Below are 19,780 nucleotides of genomic sequence, written 5' to 3'. Positions count from 1 at the left end.
ATACAGGCACAATTTCTGACTTGGTTCAAAGAGAGAAGGGAATGAATCACCATGGAGTTAAGGACAATCAGCTGCAACTATGACAGCTATGCATGATAAAACATATTTGAGAGAAACTGTTTTCCTGACCTTCAGAGCCCACCATAGCTGGAGATTTAGCTCAGACTAATGAAGAAGGTAAAACTGCATCATTGGGAAGACTCAGTCAAAAAGCAGGAAAGAGATGGACTTAACTAATTGTGTCTGCTGATGAAAGCAGATAATATATTTGCACAGGTGGTGCCAGAGAAAGAGGATTTTCATGGCTGAGTGGGTGAGCACTTAAGAATAGAAGAGAAGGAAGAACAGGGGCGCATGTAGAGGGTGCTCTGAAAAGAACCCATGGTTTGATAAGAGATTGGAAATGGAAATTAAAAATAGGAAGACACAAGACTGAAGGTATTAGTAGACCAAATAAATGCTTATCTGAAATGAAGAATACATTAAACACTTCTTGATTTAAAAAAATAGCTTTACTTATCAATATTACATTTTGCCCTCACATTGTTCTACTACATTTGAGTTCTATACTACCACTTACCTCTTTTTTTGGAAAAACTCCAATCCTACCATGAGAAACATGGTTGTTTCCCTGAAATGTCTATAGTCTTGATGCCATCTCTGCATGTAAGAAAGGGTAAACAGAACTTCATCCACAAAAATGAAATATAATTTACTTTTTTAAACACACCACCCCCAACTTAAATTTAGTGTCCAATAGTGACAGTAAGTACTAAGGATGCCAGTAGGCTTGCATATGTGGAAAGTCCACCTGAATCCACCCTCCCTCAATAAAAGTCTTAAATGTCTTAAACATTTCTAGACGAGATTATTCTTCCAGAACCTATTACCATTTGAAAGGAACACAAAGCATCTTTGGAGAACCACAGGTTAAATTATATGAGATGATGTTTTTTTCTTCCCTACATTACCCAGAAAGTGTTGGAAAGCTTTTTACATATGCCAGATATTAAGCTTAATTTTCAATACAAGTATGACATAGAAAAAGCCTGAATACTTTACATGGGAAGTGCTACAAAAAACCCAAAATGCAGCTCAGATGAGCTGCTGCTGCTGGAGCAGAATATTTATCTTACTGCATCACCATTTATATCAAGTGACTCCTGGGTCACTTGACAGGTAAATGCTCCAGGTGAGAAAGGCACTTTCTCTACAGAGGGTTAACTGCTGACTTTCAATTGTGTATTAAAGATAAAATGGGGGACTGCACACCATAAGACACAGCCACTAGCAGATTCAACAGAAAGAGCTTGAGAAAGCATCCATAAAATTCAAACTCACTATCCTGGACTGACACAATCTAGGGAGAAACCCACAAATGCCTATTGCAGGAGCTAAAAAGGGGCACTTTTCTGCAGAGGAGCAGAAGATATCCCCATTCCCCACTCTTAGAGCTAAATCCAGAATTGTTTGTTCTCTCTGTGCAGCATCATTCAGAAAACGGTAAAAAGCTGAGCCCTGCACAGCCAAGAAAATGCAAGTAAAATACCACTCTGAGTGTTCTTCCCTATCAGTGACTAGGGAGGCACACTGTAATGCAGTAGCATTACCTACTACTGTAGGTCCTAAACCTGGTAATGAGAAGTGGCAATTAAAATATTTTTCATTGGATTTGGAAGGGAAAGATTACTCCCATTATCCTCCTGATCAAACTGTTTGAACCTAACGCACAACAAGGAGGTATAGGTAGTGCACTGGAATCTGCCCAGGACATAAATACCCACTGTTCAGAGATCTTAATGAACAGTATTACTCAGATTTGAAACTGATGCTGGAAAATCAGCTACAAGCTTAGCTTTAAATGTGACTTGAATTATTTTAGCAACTATTAGTCATGATTATTTAATGTCCAAGATCCACTCTCACTTTCCCTCCAAGTTTTTCTAAACAACACAGGAGGAAAAAATAAATGCATAAGCTGGTTATGCATGATCTTGGCAAAGAAAAGAATCTGCTGCTCATAAGAAAATGGGAATGGCTGCAGAGATGGCTGGAGGAAAAAGCACAAATGGGACTGTGCCTGCTGTGCAGCTCTCAAGATGAGCAAGGCTGGACACAGACCACTCTCCTCCTTCCCTGCCAGTTGTGTCTGCCTGGAAAAAGCCATGTGGCTCATGTGGTGATAAATTACAAAATATTGTTAGTGACGTCAAGCCTCGTTAACAAAGTAAGGACAGATTCCAACCTGACACTCATTTATGGCTCAAACATTGGAATTACAGATGTGGAAAAGACAGCTTTAGCTCAAGAGCAGTCTTTGGACAAATAAGGGGACTTTAAATAAATAGCCAGTTTTAACTTCTCAGTCTGAGACAAGAACAAATTTGTGAAGATGAAATTGAGCTTTACTGATAACTATTTCACATTACAACTTAATTTAAAGTGTAGGAAATACTGACCTCATATTCCTCCATGTTTACTTCATCTGGCTTTATCATCTCAAGTTTGGCTTGAGCAACCTTCATTATGTTACGGCACCTTACAAAAAGCAATAAAAAAGTCATGAAATATTACTGCAAATTCACAGAGGATATTATCCTTATAAAGACAGGAGCCTCAAACAGTATGAGCTACAGCCTTATGCAAACCAGTATGAAAATGCCATGGAAATTGTACTTTTTATTATGCATGGTATAATCAGCAGGAAAGGCATACTTTTGAAGTATGTGTGATGGAGGCCTGTGCTATTTAAAGGATTATTTCTTTTATTTCACTATATTGTCACATTGCTCGGTCTTTCTTTTAATTTTAAATTTCAGATAGTTTGAAACTCCCTGACAGTTACTTTGCAGAAGTTTAGGAGATTATTCCCTACACAGAAATAAGACTGTTTTCTACCTTTTAATTTACCTATTTATTTAAGTAAGTAGATGGAATTTGGAGTGGAAGAGAGACATTGTCCTGCTCTCAAGCCAGTCACTGACCCACTTGGAAAGGCTTTGATCTCTACTGCTGGCTTTCAGGGCATTGAGGAAACACAGTGAAAGAAGTTACAGAAATCTAAGTGCAGAATTATGAACACTGAGCATTTCTACTTAAATGAGTAGAAACTCAATTTCTTAATTACTCTTTTAACAGGGATTTTTATAAAAATTTTCTGTTTTACAAAGTGAACTTGCAAACTATTAACTTGGAGATAAAGCCAAACACAGTCAGATATGAAGGGGTGTTTCCACACATCAGAGAACATTCATGAACACAGGAAATGAGATGTGCAGATCTTATTACCTTTCATCAAAGCTGAGATTGTGATCTCCAAACTGCTCCAGTAATGTTCTCTCAATTATCTTCTTTGGTGCCTGGTTTTGGATGAAGTAAACAATTGCATGACGCAAACGATAATCACATTCGGGTGGTGGATCTTCCTGGGCTAATTTTAGCAGACGTGTGTATTCCAATTTAATTGCCTACATGATTTAAAAAAAAATAGATGTTAATTCCTTCTGGCTTTTAACTCAAAACACCACAGACACGAGACACTTTATGAGACACTTTAATTTTTTAACAGTTCCACAGACCACCCTTCTAAGAAGTCTAAACTAGGCTTTTAAAATGAAAAGCAACAAAACCACAGATAAATTGTCAAGTTGGTACTTTCTCTCACCAGTTAAGCCTGACAAAATCCCAAGTAAACCTTCCCTACTAAAGTAGTTCCAATCCTTTGCTATGTCTCCCTGAGAGGAGATTTATCCAATCCTTAAAGAGGTTTCTTTAAGCCCAAGACAAGTATAAGATTTCTCTTGACCTTAAGAAATTTTCTGAAGTGTCATAAGGTTAAAAAAGTACCTCTAATACATGGTTAAATGCAAAAACGTGAATAAAAAAATACCCTCCAGAAAGTTTAGTGAACATGTATGATCTGGAAAATACTTAGTGGGAATGAAATATGCCTTTCAGTCAAAAACAAATGATAGGATATCTGAAGAAAATAATAATTCAATATCAACAGTATTGCTCTGTAAGGCAGGATGCAGCCACACTGAATATTTTAGAGAAATTTTAGAGGTCATCTGAATCATTTACTTTTCCAGCTTTGCCAGCACATTAGGTTTTTTATGAACATCATTTGATATGTTCATTAGATTTCATTCACTAAAACTATATGGCATGAACAGGAGCAACAAGAAAAAGAATTAGAAAAATGGTGACAAATGTTAACAAACATTCCATAAATTCCCTCTGAAAACAGGGAGGTTTATCAGATGGTTTCCTAACACATTAGTAAAGTTTCCATACAATGTATGCACAAAATAAAGCACCATAGCAGTCACAAAAAATCCCCTCCACAACCCAACAACAAAAAACCCCACAAAAAACACACAACCAAAAAAAAACCCCACAAAAAAAAAAACACCACAGTATCTTCAACACCTTTATGATGTAATACCTGACATTTAATTATCAGAAATTTGGGCTCCCATCCTCTGCTAATAACACATTTTGCCTCAGGACTAAACATATAGGGTAATAATCATACAGGTTTCAACACAGAGCATGCTGAGACCTTTAAAACTTAGGAGGATGTTCTGCATCAATATCTTTAAATACTCATGAATTGCATAGCCATTAAAAAGGATGTTTAGGACAACATTATAAATGGCAGAAGCCACCGAGTTTCTATTACTTTCCATCAGAAGTTCAACCATTAGCAAGTCAACATGGCTAACAATTAAACCTTGTTTATTGAGGCAGGAAAGGAAAATTGCTATTAGACATTTAACTTTTTATATAATTACTTAGAAACAGGAAAAAATGCAACACAACCCCTGTATTTTTATAATATTTTTTAAAATAGTGTGGTATTCTACAAATTCAGAAATATTTGACAAAATGAAAAAAACCTACTATTCCTCTACCCAGAAAAAAAGGACAGAAAAAAATTTTTCTCACTGAGAATGTTATATAAAGATCTTAAAGGAAACATTCTGCAAGGAGTTGTCTATAAAGGTTAAAGAACAATGATTTGAAGAGATCACTGACCAAAAAATATCTGACTGTTAGTCATGTCTTAAAACTGAGATCTAGAGGGGGAGTGAAAGCTTGGCAGTAACAATGTCCCACGCCAATGGAGATTCACCTGAGTAACATTAAAACAAAGACATAGAACCCTCCCAATTTTCTGAAAACACTAATTTAATCAAAACCAAACACTTAAAGAACACAGTAACAGTATTCAAAGATATCATAGAAGCTTTTAGAGTAAGTTATGGGAAAATGTGAGATGTCATCTGATGCATCCCAAAACAAAAATTTTATTCCCAAACAACCTCACTTCATCTGCATCCATTCATACTAATGTATTCCTTCAAAATGAACCATGTTTCACCTCTGCTAAGCTATTGCAAACATGATTCAGCAGAAAATAAGTAAGGAAGGTTTTCTACTTGATGTCATAATATTTTCTCACTCAAAGACATTCTGCCCCCGTGAAATCTAAATGTTTAAGGATTCAAAATTAAAGACTGAAAATCATTTCAACCGAGCATTGTTTTGATAACTCTAAAGCATTAAATATAGTTTTATTTTCAAATATGTTTCTGTTTTAAAATTATCAAAACACCCTTCATATTAACAAATATAATTAGACAGAATTGAACTTTTTGGTAAGGAGTGATTTGATTAAATGAGGACTTTTTATTCAACTTAAAAAAAATTACAGGTTTTCATTAATAAATGTGGAGGAGAAAAAAAAAAAGGGGGGGCAACTATCCACTGAATCCCAAACAAACCCAGTTTCACTGAACAGAGGCTATGGCAGGTGTCTCTCCTTTCCCTGAGATCAGGCACAGTTAACAGAGACAGCCCTGCAAATACTTTATGGTTATAACCCTTCTCTAAGTATCCATTTCGAACACCCATGCAAACACACAAACACACCAACCAACCCACTCATGAGGTTTCAATTTCCTTACCAAGGGGTTGCAGAACTTTTTGTTGGTGATGTTAGTGTTGTTTGTTTGCTCATTTGGGGGTTTTGTGGCTTTTGGAATTTCTTGTAGTGGAAGTATACCGTAACAATTAAGTAGAAAACAGATCACTGCTCAACGACAAGCAAGAAACTTCTTTCTCCTCTCCAAATCACATTTGAAAGGATTTTACATTTTACATCATGTTAAAGCTATTCCCCTTCTAATACCCTGAAAATTCAAAAGGCCACGAGCTAAAAGTGCTCAGAAGTTCATGTACTTAAGAAAATGAACACATTTTTAAATCTGGTGTCACAGTGAAGACTAATTACCATAAAAAGTCCAATGTCTAATTCCCAGTAATAAAAAACTGCTCAAATAAATAGTATTGACACCTTTGTGCAGTAACACAGAAGCAAAAATTTAAATTTATTAAAAATCTTTTAAGGAGTGCAAACCAAGAAGGTCTCTTTGAAATAAATAACAAATGACTAAAAGTCCCTGAGTAAAAAAAATCATCATGTCCCACAGTCTAGCAAAGGCATGGGTTTTATTACTAAAAGGAGAAAAAACCCATATACTTTTATGGATTCCACATCTAGGTTTCATGTTACTATTATGTTACTCACTACTATCATTAAAAAACTAAAATGCAGAAAGGTACATAAGCTACTGATATCAACGGGGCAAATATCTGTCTGTTTTTCAAGGGAGAAATATCTAAATGAGGGACTGATATAGACAAGGATTTATAAAGGCTGTAAAAGACTTTCTATACAGAAAGGGGTAGAGGGAGGAGTATATCTAACAGGAAAAGTCAGAGGAGAAAAAGTTGTACCTTAAAGAACCCTGCTTCTGGCCCACACCTGTCATAAACATTCCTGGCTTTACCTATAGCCATGATAATACCTTGCATGTTCGGGGTCAGCATGACCTGCCACAAGGGATTTAAGGTAAAAGTTTTGAATAATTAATATTTTAATGACTAAATTCAATATGCTTTTAGTCTCATGCAAGATGAAAAAGCAACTTCATGCATGCATACATTGATGTGGCACATTTCAATACAGATCTGGTGAGAATATTCTGCAAATCAAATCATGGCATGTGTATATATAGTTTTATTGTAACAACATAAAAGGAACCTTACAAAAAAAGAAAAAAAAGTTAAAAAAAAGTGTCAAAAAAGTTACATGGACCAAACTTTGCAGAAAAGGAACATGCACAGTTCAGCATTAGTACCAAGCAGAAACTGCACCCTGAATGAGTGCTAGCCATGGCCATCTAAGGATTTTAATTTTAAAAAAAAAAAAAAAAAAAAAAAAAAAAAGGTTTCAAGTAGAAAAATCATCCAATCACACTTCAGATATACTGCATTAAAACCACAGTAAATGACATCACTGTATTTTATGCATATTTTAAGGTCAAATTTAGGGGACTTGCTGCTGCAAATGCAATCAATCCCTGAAGCATCTGCAGATAATTTCTTAAACATCAAACCTAAAACAATTAACAAACACCAAGCTAAACACAAGACATCTCACACTGCTATCCACGCCAATTAAACACAATTTGATATACTCAAGCTACTAAGAAAAACCTTCCTCCTTTTTTATCTGTAAGCAAAGGAAAACACTCCCTCTCTCTCCCTGCCCAAGGGATTGGTGGTGCAGCAATAACAAACTATGAAGGACCTTAAACTGCTTGCAAGTCTCCCAAACATTAAAAAAATTTAAAAAAAGTTAATACACTCACAAAATGAACAGAGAAATAGGCAAGAAAGTTATCCTCTAGAAAGACAATAGCATGGGGACTAAAGCAAAAACAAATAAACAAGCAGGTCATTATATGAGGTTTCAAGGTGGAGGCTACACATCTGTGAGAATCTAAACTTGGTGTGATGATGTAAATTAAACCATTCCCCACCCCACCCTCAGTTTTAACTGATCATCGTACTTCCAGGGCAGAATGTCCTGAAATATCCATTTGCCTAAGGAAGCTAAAGCCCCCCCAAGAACCTCTGTTCAGACCTGGGAGAATACAGGCTGCACCAACACTATTCCCAACCAAAATAAATGTGGACTAAACAGTGACAAGGGAGGGCAGTTTGATGACCAGCAGTTGCTTTCTACTAATGAAACTGGGCAGCAAAAAACAACGTCTCTCAGAAAAAAAATGGGCCTTTCAATTATTCCTCAAGTAGCAGCAGGTACATGTAACACCCCAAGTCTGAATTATTTTTAAGATTTACAAGATTCAGTTCTACCAGCCATATCAGTTGCAGGTTATTTCCATGGCTAATTTAATGCCCAAAGCCTGAAAATCTTAACACCTTGACAAATAAGAGCATTAGCTTTACTGGACTGACAAGAAATGACACAAACATTAAGAATACCTCTCAGTGTCCTGGCACCTTTTCAACAATGCAGCAGTGTGCAGTCTATCACCAGCATTTGGAAAGCTACCTGGCCTAACACAAACATTCAACCTCCACAGCTGAAGAGACAAATACACCTCCAGTGTCCATGGTACCATGCAAAGCGTGCCCAAGTATAGTTTGTAGTGTTTTCCTTCCATATTTCACGACAAACTACGACATTGTTAAAGACTGCAGATCACTCAGCATTTAGTTTTGCAGAGAGCTCTGTTAGGTGTCACAGTGTGCCAACATGCCAAAACCTCTCATCAGGCAGCACAAAGAAGCACCAGGGAGGAGTGGTGCACACAACTGCAATCAGAGGTACCTCATCGTCATAACCCCCCTCCTCTGACTCAATGACAAAAGTCCCTACATCAGGGATCGCCACCTCTACCACTCGCTGGGTAGGAGCTGCTTGAGCTGGGGCATTATCAGAGCTCTGCAGAAGAAAACCATGATCAGTACATGTTTGGGGGAAAAAGACAAAAAAAAGAATAATCATCATAATCATCAGAAAATACAGTAAAATTATAGAGAGAGACAAACTGACAGGCTGATCTAGTACAATGATGTCATCCCCTGTTGAAATTCTGAAAAAATTCAGAGACTGTATCTAATCAGAGAATATAAGTGATGCTTAGAGTTTTTTAAGTAGTACATATTAAAATTACTAACCATAACAAATTAAGATTACAAGCCATAATTGCTAAAATGATTTCATTCACTCTTTATTCACCTGTTCTATCTTTAGAAGTTAGTATACCAGTATTACAATCTAATATCCACTACAAATTTAAGTTACTTGGCAAAGGATGTCTGTGAACCATCATTTTTTGTACATTTCACCCCACAATTACTAAGTTTATCATAAAATATCAGAACAGTTTAGGAAAGGACCTAAAAGATCATCTAGACCTAAAAGATAACTGATGAAGTCATACTAAAGGATAGAAACAAAATAAAAGCTAACATTTCCCAATGCTCTGAGAGAAAAAAATACAGAAAAAAGCCTCTAACAACCAAGATAGTTTAAAGAATATTTAAAGGAGCATTACTGGCTGATTCAACTGATTCAATCATTCAACTGGCTGATTTTTTAGAAGAGTCATTAAACAAAACCAGGAGAAGATTATCCTAGTTATCCAAATTCTTGGTATGTTAAACTAAGTTTTTTTTAAACAGCAATGAAGACAAATCTTGGCTCCTATGGTCTATCACTGAATAATAGGCAGTTTGCAACATTTGCAGAACTTAAATCTTGACTCAAAGTGCTATGCTATTTGTTCTGCAACTTTGAGGCTATCAATAGCCTCACCTTTTAACAAAGAGTCCAAAAACATACTCAGTATCTATTTACACTCAATACTGTATAAATACAAAGGAAAGTTATGCAGAGGGCAGAAAAAAAAGGATCAAAAGGCATAAAATGGACCAAATGAACATGTGGTGAATAACCTACAAACCTGTTAACAGGTGCTGATGTTGGCTTTCCTTCTTTTAAAAGTGGACAAACAAAAAGTGAAGTAATGGAATATATGTCTGCATGTCCGAATGCATATGGAAGCAGAATAATTAGAAAGCATGCTGATAATACTGAGAAGGAAGCACAGTTCTGCATAAGTGAAATTTGGGGATACAGAGAACAGCTTTTAAATATTAACAGTGCACCTTCAGATGAACTAGAAATTGACTTGACATTTTAACAGCTGAAGTACATTTATTTCTAAATAATGTTTGCTTTTTTTTTTTTTTTTTTTCTCTTTTGTCTCATTATACAGATTGTGGTGTTCCCTAATCACAGTCGTGTGAAGTCCCAAGGCTGATCACTGTGCCAAGTGCCATTATCCTGAACTACAACACTTGATCCATGGAAAAAAGTCTAAGATTTTTTCACATCTCACTGAGATGGTGTCCACAAACCCTGGAAGGAGAACAGCCTTATCAAAGACATTTTATCATGCATTTTGATACCTCCATAGACCTCTTTTCAGCTGGAGTAACATGTACTGAACAGCCTCCACTAAGCTGTTCTGAGAACTCAAAGAAGACCAATATGCAGCAGCCCAAGGCTTTAGTGGCAGAGCATTTTTCATCCAGGGTTGGATGAGTTTCCCTGTTAGCTTTGATTTCAGTTTAGCAGAGGAAGTGTGCTTCCCTGCCCTCCTGACACCACAGGAGGGGTAAAAACCCAGCAGGTCAACAGGGTGCCAACAAACTGTGACATAATTTTCAAAGATTGTAAAGTATCTGGGGCCAGATTGCTTCTGTTTAATGAGGATTCACACCTGATCTTGTGAAGCATTTTGAACAGATCTAAACTTTCCCTATCCTCAGTGGTTACTAGGGTCACCTAAGGAAGCCATACTGTACATTTATGGATATAGTTCCAAGGCAGGTGCATATATTGTTTGAATGGCACTAAGTTTTGTGGCAAACACATTTGTCATTTACCTACATACTTATGGGGAAGGAAAAAAAAATATTAGCTGAAAGAAAAAAAGAAATCAAATATTACTTCCATTAATAACCCATAAAATAGTTCCTGTCCTATTCCTCTTAGTATACTTTGTACCAAGTGAAAACAGAAACACTCAACACTGATTATTATAGACATTTTAAGCTAATATAGGTGTCCTATGAATCACAAAAAAAAGAGACTTTCGTCAAGTTGTGAATCTGCATTAAAGCTATAGAAAACTGTTGAAAAACTCCTTATTTTTGAAAGCTACATTAATTTCCACAGGTCTGTCAAAGGAACTCAATCATATTCTTATATTTCCCAGATAAAAACCTGAATGTCTAAAGCAATATTTTTCATGTCTTTTACATGGACTGTCAATGTTTACTCCTCAAAAGTATATGAGATCATCTAACATTTTAAAAAGATGGTGGGCACAAACAACTGATAGTAATTTGAACAATATGCTGTACTCCTGACAAGCACTTTAATCTCATAGAGAACACCTATCTTAGTAATTTTTTTGGCACTACACCCATTACCCTTGTACATAGTTTCTGGATGGACTTCAGTGTTGGACAGTCCCTGAAGAAAAAGCAATTTTCAGTTCAAAGTTTCCAGACTCACACCCTTTTATCAGTTTTTCTTTTTATCATTTTAACTTGCAAAATAAAAGCAAAAGAAGTACTTCAAGCTTCAAAATGTCCTCACCGTATCCATTATAGCTTCTGGACCTCTATCTTCTTGTTCAGCTAAAGCTTTATTGATTGCTTGTACAGAATCTTCTTTTAAGTGCTTTGAAATATCAGTTCTTGATGGCTGCTCTAAATACTCTGGTTCTCCTGCTTGAACTTAGTGACAGAAATAAGAAAACAATTTTGTGTGTTAACATAAGCATGAATTTTAAATGGATTTGTTTTATTTGAATCACTGTCTCATAGATAAGGTAAACACACAGAAAATACAGGATAGGACACACAATTCACAAACACAACTTTAAAGCAGTCTGCATCTCATGCCATTTAAGCACTTCCCTACAAATGGATCCCTGATTTTATATTAGGAACAACAGACCTGTCCTGTCTATAGATCAATTAAGGCTCTTGAGTGAAGTGTGTTCAACAATCAATCATCAAGGATGACTGAGAACAAAGGTGAGATCCTAGCTGGAGTTTCTATGGGACACAGATTCAACACACAGAATGATCTCCAGCCACTTGAGTGCAAGATTTATTTTTCTGTTGTAAAATAATAATCACATTGTATTTTTCTGCCTTAAAGGAGATCTCAGTCTCCTCCACTTGAAAGCAATAAATTGATTAGTATAGTGTCTTACACTCCTTTACAAGATGAACCCAGATTTTGGCAGACTAAGCATTCATATTGTACTTTCCATTACTAACAAAATAAATAGTATGAACCTCAAAGTGTTTGTGAACTCAAAACATAACAGAAGATGAAGCAACTCTGTAGAGTTTGCAAAACAAATAATGCCATTAAATCACTGCACTTCTTACGCTCGTTTTGCAGTCATATGTAGTTATGAGAAATTATGCTCCATCATTAGGACCCAAATTCAGTAATGAGAACATCTGGACAGAAAATTCATCATGTCATCTTTCACATAACATACACAGCCTACTGCAAACGAGCAAAAGGTGGATGTTACCAAAATCCTGGCAGCTCTTTATAATCAGACTTTTGGTCCTACTCTCTTTTCAAACAGGTAGAAGCAGCAAACCTGGAGCAGGTGAGGGTGCTGGTGCCCTGGGTATCTGAGATAACAGTTTCTCCTGTTGTGCTTTCTGAGCAAGTTCTGCATCCCACTCTTCAAGTTCTTTTTCAAAACGTTTATTGTCTTCCTTGACATAATCCCTTAGATCAGAAGGCAGCGTGTCCATTCCAACAAGGATCTGCCCCGTTTCTTTGTTAAACTCCTCTGTGGTAACATAAAATATAAGTTTCAGAAAAAAGAAAGAAGAGGATAAAAGAAAGTAGAAAGTATGTTCAACAAATATCCCCAAGTGAATTACCAGAAATGTACAGTGTAACACCAAACCCCCAAAACTCTATTAGTTGTAACTGGGTTTACTATCTGTTGAACACACTTTGTGAGCATTCAGACAATACTCACAAAATACCCATCATTGTTTGACTTTATTACTGCCACAGAGAGCTGGACACAACTGAACTTCCCAGGAGAAAAGGGAAAGGAGAGTGAGAGAATGGACCTACAGGAATTCAGAAACCCAGCTGATAAGAACACCAGCTAAACTGAGTTATCTTCCTTTTGACTTGAGAATGGTCTCTGCAGAGGTCTCCCAGATCCCAGCAGATCCACAAGCAGTAATTGTCCCACAGTGAGCAGGCCCAAGATTTAACTGGAATGGCACAGGCAGCCTACAGGGCCCAAACACCTTGTGGCTGCAAATGCACCACAAACCTGGCAACCTAGGAATGTCAAGGATATTGGCTCTCATTTAAAAACTGAACAAATGAGCACTTGAGCCTTCTGCCCTATGAAAAAACAGGAACTCGAATATTTTCCATGACCTTCTACTGAATCTCTGGACATTCTCACAGAGAGGTCTCTACCATTATCAAAAACTTTGTGCTAAGAGATCTTTGTCCTCTCTTTAAACACTTCCATACAAAGCCTTACAGCTGCATACTCCTCCATGACCTGAAAAAAATTACCCAGCCCATGTATTACTTAGGTTTGATGTGTGGTTGGTAGGGCTAAGTTATTCACATTTCCATTTACTGCATAAGCTTTCAAGTTTCTACGCTCCAGTAGAGTGTATCAGGGCTCTGAAGCTTAGGGGGGGAAAAAGCATCTACATGAGGATTTTAATGTCAAAAGGCTCATTTCTGTATTGCCATACTTCTCTTCTAATCTTGAGATAAACCCTCCAAAATTCTCCAATCCCTTCTCTAAAATATTTACAAATCAGCAAACAGTTTGGTTCTTTTATCTTAATAATGCTGAAACACTGGCATTATCTTTAATGATCTGTAAGTTGAACAGCAATTGTTCCACACACAAAACCAAACAGGAGCAGGAATAAAACTTTCAATAACTATCAAAAACACGTCAAAAATCTGGAAATCCACCTGAAAGAAGTTTGCTTTGCCAATGTATTCAGCTATTCTACATCATGCAGAATCTGTGTTGATAACATTACCTTGTATCAAGTACTGCTCCTTGTCATTGATATACATTAAACAATATGCACTGGCATTCCTGTAGCCACCAAAAGAGTCCCGTTCCAACTCTTCCCAAGTTGACTTTGTCACAGAAATATCATTATATTTCATCCATCTGTTCTGGTGGTGGTCATAAATATATGCCCAGTAGTGTCCTGCATTCGCTTGACCCTCATGAACTAAGACAGCATGCAACCTATAAGGAACCTTAAAAAAAAAAACAAAACAGAAAATAAATGTCAAACCCTCCTTGACACATTTAGTTCCTACTGTATGCCAGCAATAAGTGCTACATGAAATAGAAGTAATTGAAATAAATGAAATAAAGTTAATCAGGATCAAAACACAACACGGAGAAAAAAGTATCAGTAAAACTAGTAACCCACTAAGCATAAGGACTTGGAACTATGTTACTTACCACTACTAGTTACAGGAGATCATAAAAATATCAGTGCATGACAAATGTCTACTCTGCTGTCTTTAGTGCCACCCATCCTCTTTTCTTATTTCCTTAATATTCCTACCCTCATTGTATCTGCCAAAAAACCCTCAAATAAGCCAGCCTTGACTGTCTATGATTTGCTTCAATTCCGACCTGGAGAGCCTTTCAAAAAGGCTGGAAAGGCATGTGCAAATTCAATGTAATAAACTCAGTACTTTATGTGTGACAGTAAAAGAATTGATTTAAATTAATATCTTCTTCAGTTACACAAAAATAGGATTTCTACATCAGAATAGGAATATAACTGTTTTCCAGTATTTTTACTGTATCAGGAAAAGCTAAATAAAGCATGGAAGACCTGAAAAGGTCCTCTCCTCCTCCTGAGGCAAAGGACAATAGCAGTTTCCAGGACTGGTGTAAAATGAATTCCAAGCTACATCTGTAAACCAACCAGTAAGAACAATGGGAAACTGAAGGAGAGAGAGAAGCAGAATGAACGAGTTCTTCTTTACTTAAAAATCTTTTGAAAACATCTTCGTGATTGACTCGTTTTAACCTAGTGGAATAGCACATGCACCATAAAAGAGAAAGCTGAGCTTCCCTATTAATTCATAGAGTGCCTCAATGACAACAGCTCAGCTGGTATGAAAAGCCCCAAAACCAGCCTGTACTGGTGTCACAATGTGGACAGAAGATAAACAGTCTCTAACTCAAGGTGTACTCAGTATTTTTCACAAATATCGTTTGAGTACTGCAACACTCGTAAATACACACACAAATGTGGCTGGAGAAACTCCTTGAAGTTATTTTTAACCTGATCATTCTCTTCCAGGCTATATGCAAGTGCTGGAGATTTTGCAGCTCCTCTTGAACTGGAGAGTGCACAGCAGCTGGGATCAAACAGCCATTCCAGAGACCAAACCTCACTCTAAATCTCCCAAACACAAGTGTACACAGAAGAAATCCTGGCAAGTTCTTAAATCTGAATGTTCTGAGGTTTTTAACATCTGTTATTAAACCAATGTAAAAGCCGTAAAAGCTTTTGTGCATATGCACAGGCTTGCAGTCATCCTTAAAATCACTGCAAGCCTCTGTATATGCACAAAAACGTATGCAGATCACATTTAAAAAAATGTGTCTCTTTAGACTTTGTCAAAACAAAATTTTCTTACACTAAAATCAGGAACTAAAAATCCCCATTGAATTTAAATCGTTTTATTTAAAACCTATGCTAACTGGGTCAGCTTAAGGGTCCCCCACCCTTTCCTCCAAGTCAGGAGAAGCAGCTGTCAGTCACCCACACTGAGTTTTCAGGAAAGTTCCCCACAGAGGTGTTCGACCAGGGGATAGGTGAGTTCAGTGCCAACAGGCATCTCTTGTGATAAGCTATTATAGCAATAATTAATAGCACAAGGCAACATAAACAGAAGTGGCATTAAACTTCTTAGTTTACACTTAGTACTTGTGAAGCAGGAGTGAAGTTTGACCAACCCCATCACATGTAGCTACAGAACATTTGTGTCAAAGCTGCTATATCCAAGAAAGAACAGTTGTGTCTCTTTCCCAACAGCAAGTTCACAGAAGATAGGAAATAAACGAATGAAACAAAGATTTTGAGAATGTATTTCACACAACAATTTAACAAAGGTTTTATGGACTACTGCATCTCCTTAGAATCTGAAAAGACAAAAGGAGAAGACAAAGAGCTCCTCAGATAGTTCATAAATACACTAGGAAGCAGCCTGCAAACATTATACGTGTGTCTTAAAAAGGTGTCTAGTTTTATGTGCCCAGAACTCGACTTCAAGACTGCAATCCTGCAATTGTATTGTGCAGTGGGAAACATCAACACTGTGAAACTGCTCCCAGGGAATGGGGCAATATCCCCAGCTATCAAATCACCCAGAGACAGAGGTAGGCAGAGCAAAGTAGACATTCTGCACACCTGCCTCCTTCCTATTGTGCCAAAATAGCCACAGGGATAAAGGAGCTGAGCTGCAGTAGGGCAGCTTCCCTTCCAGCCTGTGATTTCAGATGGCTTCAGCACCTACTTTGTGTTTTACTAAGTAATCTCTTTTTTTCATTTGTAATGACAGCTGACTAGTATCTTTGCTACCCAGAAGTATTTCCTCCTGTAACACCTAAGCCAGCACAGGTAGACTATTCAGATGGAAGTTACCAATTTAATTAATTTTACTGTCAGATGTAGCCTGTGGCCTTCTTGTTATATGTAACACAAGTATTAAGGAAAAAAAGTGCCTGCTAATAGCAAGCTAAAGGAAGTCATCTAGGCAAATCCACCTGAAATCCTTAACATCAGAGTTCAGCTGCCAGCAACTATTAGAAGCCATGTACAAAATGAAAACATACCTCAAGGAAAACTGTAAGCTGAACAGATCTTACTTGGAATGAAAATAGTTCTTTTTACTAACAGAAAGTAACAGAGGAAGTAATCCTTAACCTTAAAACCTGTCAGAGTGAGAGAACATGAGTATGTGAATATAGGAAACGGCAGAGGAGCCACAACTCCACAGTAAAGCATTCTAAAAACACTGTTCAGATCACACAGAATGAGATTCTGCTAGAAGACAGCTTAGACTAATAATCAAAGTTGTGACTGATACCTAACCTAGACAAAGTTAAAAAAAAATAAAAATCAAACAACAACAAAAAAATCAAACAACAAAAACAAAACCAAAAAAACCAAGCCAATAGCAACAAAACCACTCACTGGGATTAACTACAAATCAAAATCAGGAGCCTGGAATTTCCATGCATTAGCACGGAAGTTGCAATATACAGTGGCACTAAGCAGCAAAGTAAATAGTACTTTCCTGTGTTCTAATGCTTCACCACCTTAAAGGCTAAAGGTTACTGAGCAATATGGGCAAATCAGGGCAAGAAAATTTTGTTGTGTGAATCTGCATTCAGGTGAAAAAAGGGGATCAGAGATAGAGCATTACTTGGGCTTTTCATCACAGTTCCCTAAATTTTAGCATGTCACCTGTAAAATACTGTAATGCTGCCTTTCACCTGACTGTGCACAACTCAAGGGCTTACAAAACCCATTATGATTTTCCAATGAAACTTCTCAAAACACTACATAATTGTGGTATACTTGCTCTGTTTTCAGGCATCTAAGAGCTTTCAAAAAGTACCAAAAAGGATCTATTTTCAATTATCTCATGCCAAAACTGTACTTACTTGGACCATGGTTTTGTCAGAGTACATCAATTCAATTGTCCGATGTATCCTAGATATACTTTCTTGTAAATCTGAAAGGCAGAGAAGAAAGAATCTTCCACAAAGCTGTATAATTGCCTATGACTACATCTTTATCTCACCAAAAGCCAAACAGGAGTGCATTTCACACGTGCTACATCTATCTACACACCAAACACTAAACTTTTTGGAGGAAAGATTTCCCCCACATGCACATATCCTTGCCTCCAGCCAAAGCACTCCCCAGTGCGTGACATTACCTCTTGTGTCATTCTCTACTTCAGTCCTCCAGCGATGCAAACAGCCCTCCAGGACTGACAGCTCCTCCTCTGTGATGTGCCTTGGTGCTGGATGCATTGGCAGGTCAGGGGGAATCCGTGATTGCGTGAATGGTTTATGTATTACTGATCTTTGAACAGGAGATGTGCTTGGGACATCTGATGAGGAAGGCCCCTGCTGCTCTATTGTGCTGCATTCATTCAAAACATGAAATGTAAAAATTGAATCATCACACAGACAGACTAAAAGTTACACCATAAAGATAAGCTTTTCATCTGAAAATGGGCATTTTAAAGGTAACAATTTCCTAAAGTGCAATCTAAAACAGGTAACTACAATAGCAACATGGAATTAGTATTTAAATTCTGAAAGCTTTGTGGTGTATTACACATTAGCACAACAACAAAGTTTGCTTTATGTGAAACACTACTGAATAATTTCACATCATGTCATACACATAAAAAAACTGTGGTTTGAAACACTTATAGCCAAATGGCAGAGACAAATCACAGCAGTTTCTCTTGTAGCCAATGACTGTAAAATCCAATAAGCACAAACTCTCAGTGGAATAACTTCCTTCATGTGTCTTATGCCTAGCAGATATACTTTTTCTCATGTCCTACCTACAACTCAGGTGAGCTGAACAGTAATAATGAAGGGACATCTGATATTCATGCCACACTGGAAATGCACTACCAACTGATCTAAATTTGTTCTAAACCTCTCTAACTCGAACTGCAAAGCAGTCATCTTAGGAGAATTCTGCAAGAGCAGCAGGATACTAGAAATGAAGACTTGTTACAGATTTTTCCCTTCCAATCAACAAGATCACCTCTAAATAATTACATGGCATAGGAAGAATATGAAAATATGCCACTGAATCTTTCCTTTTTGTACAGCATCATGATACAGCCTGAGGAACTTGGATTCTTCAGGAGTTTAGAAAGTTCTGAGAACATTAAGAGCTGAAAATGTCACTCCATATAACATGCTGTGGCGTTTCTACAGATGGACAAAAAACCCCACAATACTTACATTTCTACAGAACAAACTTCCTATACAAGAGTTTGAGCAGTTTATTACTTTTAATACTGCATTTCATGCAAGCAATAGTAACTTTTAAAAGTTTGTCTTCTCTTATCAATCATCACGATTTCTGCTGACAAGCAGAAATCCAGGAAGGCACTGGAAATCTTTTTAAAGCCTTTTTAGATCCATGTACTTCACTTCTCTGAACAACAAATTTAACAGTTTTGACTGACCCAGGAGACAGAACCCTACTGTCCAAATACAATATACAAAGCTATGTTATATAAACTGTTAGTGTCCGCTTATCCAAAGTTATACTCTATAATCATAGAATTATTTAGGTTTAGGAGACAACTTCTAAGACAATCATACCCAACCATTAACCCAGCACTGCCATGTCCACACTAAACCACGCCCCTCAGTGCCACATCTGCACATATTTTAAACACCTCCAGGAATGACTGCCCTGGGCAGCCTGTTCTAACATTTGACAACTCCTTCTGTGAAAAAAGTATTTCTTAGTATCCAATCTAAACCTCCTCTAGTGCACCTTGAGGCCATTTCCTTCTGTCCTGTCACTTGTTTCCTGGGAGAAGAGGCTGGCTCCCATCTGGCTGCACCCTCCTGTCAGGCAGTTGTACAAAGTGCTAAGGTCTCCCTTGAGCCTCCTTTTCTCCAGCCTGAGTCCCCCCAGCTCCCTCAGCTGCTCCTCATAAGACTCGTGCTCCAGACCCTTCCCCAGCTCTGTTCCCTTCCCT

The 19,780-nt window shown here is 37.3% G+C and overlaps 1 protein-coding gene across 2 annotated transcripts in view; it reads right to left on the bottom strand.

The window, feature by feature from the left end:
• Positions 1 to 19,780, bottom strand: part of USP25 (ubiquitin specific peptidase 25) — an 87,597-nt gene that overhangs the window by 6,679 nt on the left and 61,138 nt on the right. The window contains exons 14-23 of one of the 2 annotated variants that reach the window (XM_066340662.1): positions 17,975 to 18,183; positions 17,697 to 17,767; positions 14,029 to 14,257; positions 12,585 to 12,782; positions 11,555 to 11,694; positions 8,711 to 8,824; positions 6,805 to 6,900; positions 3,289 to 3,467; positions 2,460 to 2,538; positions 581 to 660 (exon numbers count right to left, since the gene is read on the bottom strand). In XM_066340662.1, the coding sequence (XP_066196759.1) occupies positions 581 to 660; positions 2,460 to 2,538; positions 3,289 to 3,467; positions 6,805 to 6,900; positions 8,711 to 8,824; positions 11,555 to 11,694; positions 12,585 to 12,782; positions 14,029 to 14,257; positions 17,697 to 17,767; positions 17,975 to 18,183 (1,395 nt within the window). The remainder of the gene's footprint in view (positions 1 to 580; positions 661 to 2,459; positions 2,539 to 3,288; positions 3,468 to 6,804; positions 6,901 to 8,710; positions 8,825 to 11,554; positions 11,695 to 12,584; positions 12,783 to 14,028; positions 14,258 to 17,696; positions 17,768 to 17,974; positions 18,184 to 19,780) is intronic. The other variant, XM_066340663.1, reaches the window with a different exon arrangement.

This window comes from Sylvia atricapilla, chromosome 2 (assembly GCF_009819655.1).
Source record: "Sylvia atricapilla isolate bSylAtr1 chromosome 2, bSylAtr1.pri, whole genome shotgun sequence".
Taxonomy (NCBI): domain Eukaryota; kingdom Metazoa; phylum Chordata; class Aves; order Passeriformes; family Sylviidae; genus Sylvia; species Sylvia atricapilla.
The sequence above is the reverse complement of the archived record's forward strand: the minus strand, read 5'-3'. Positions and strand labels throughout refer to the sequence as shown.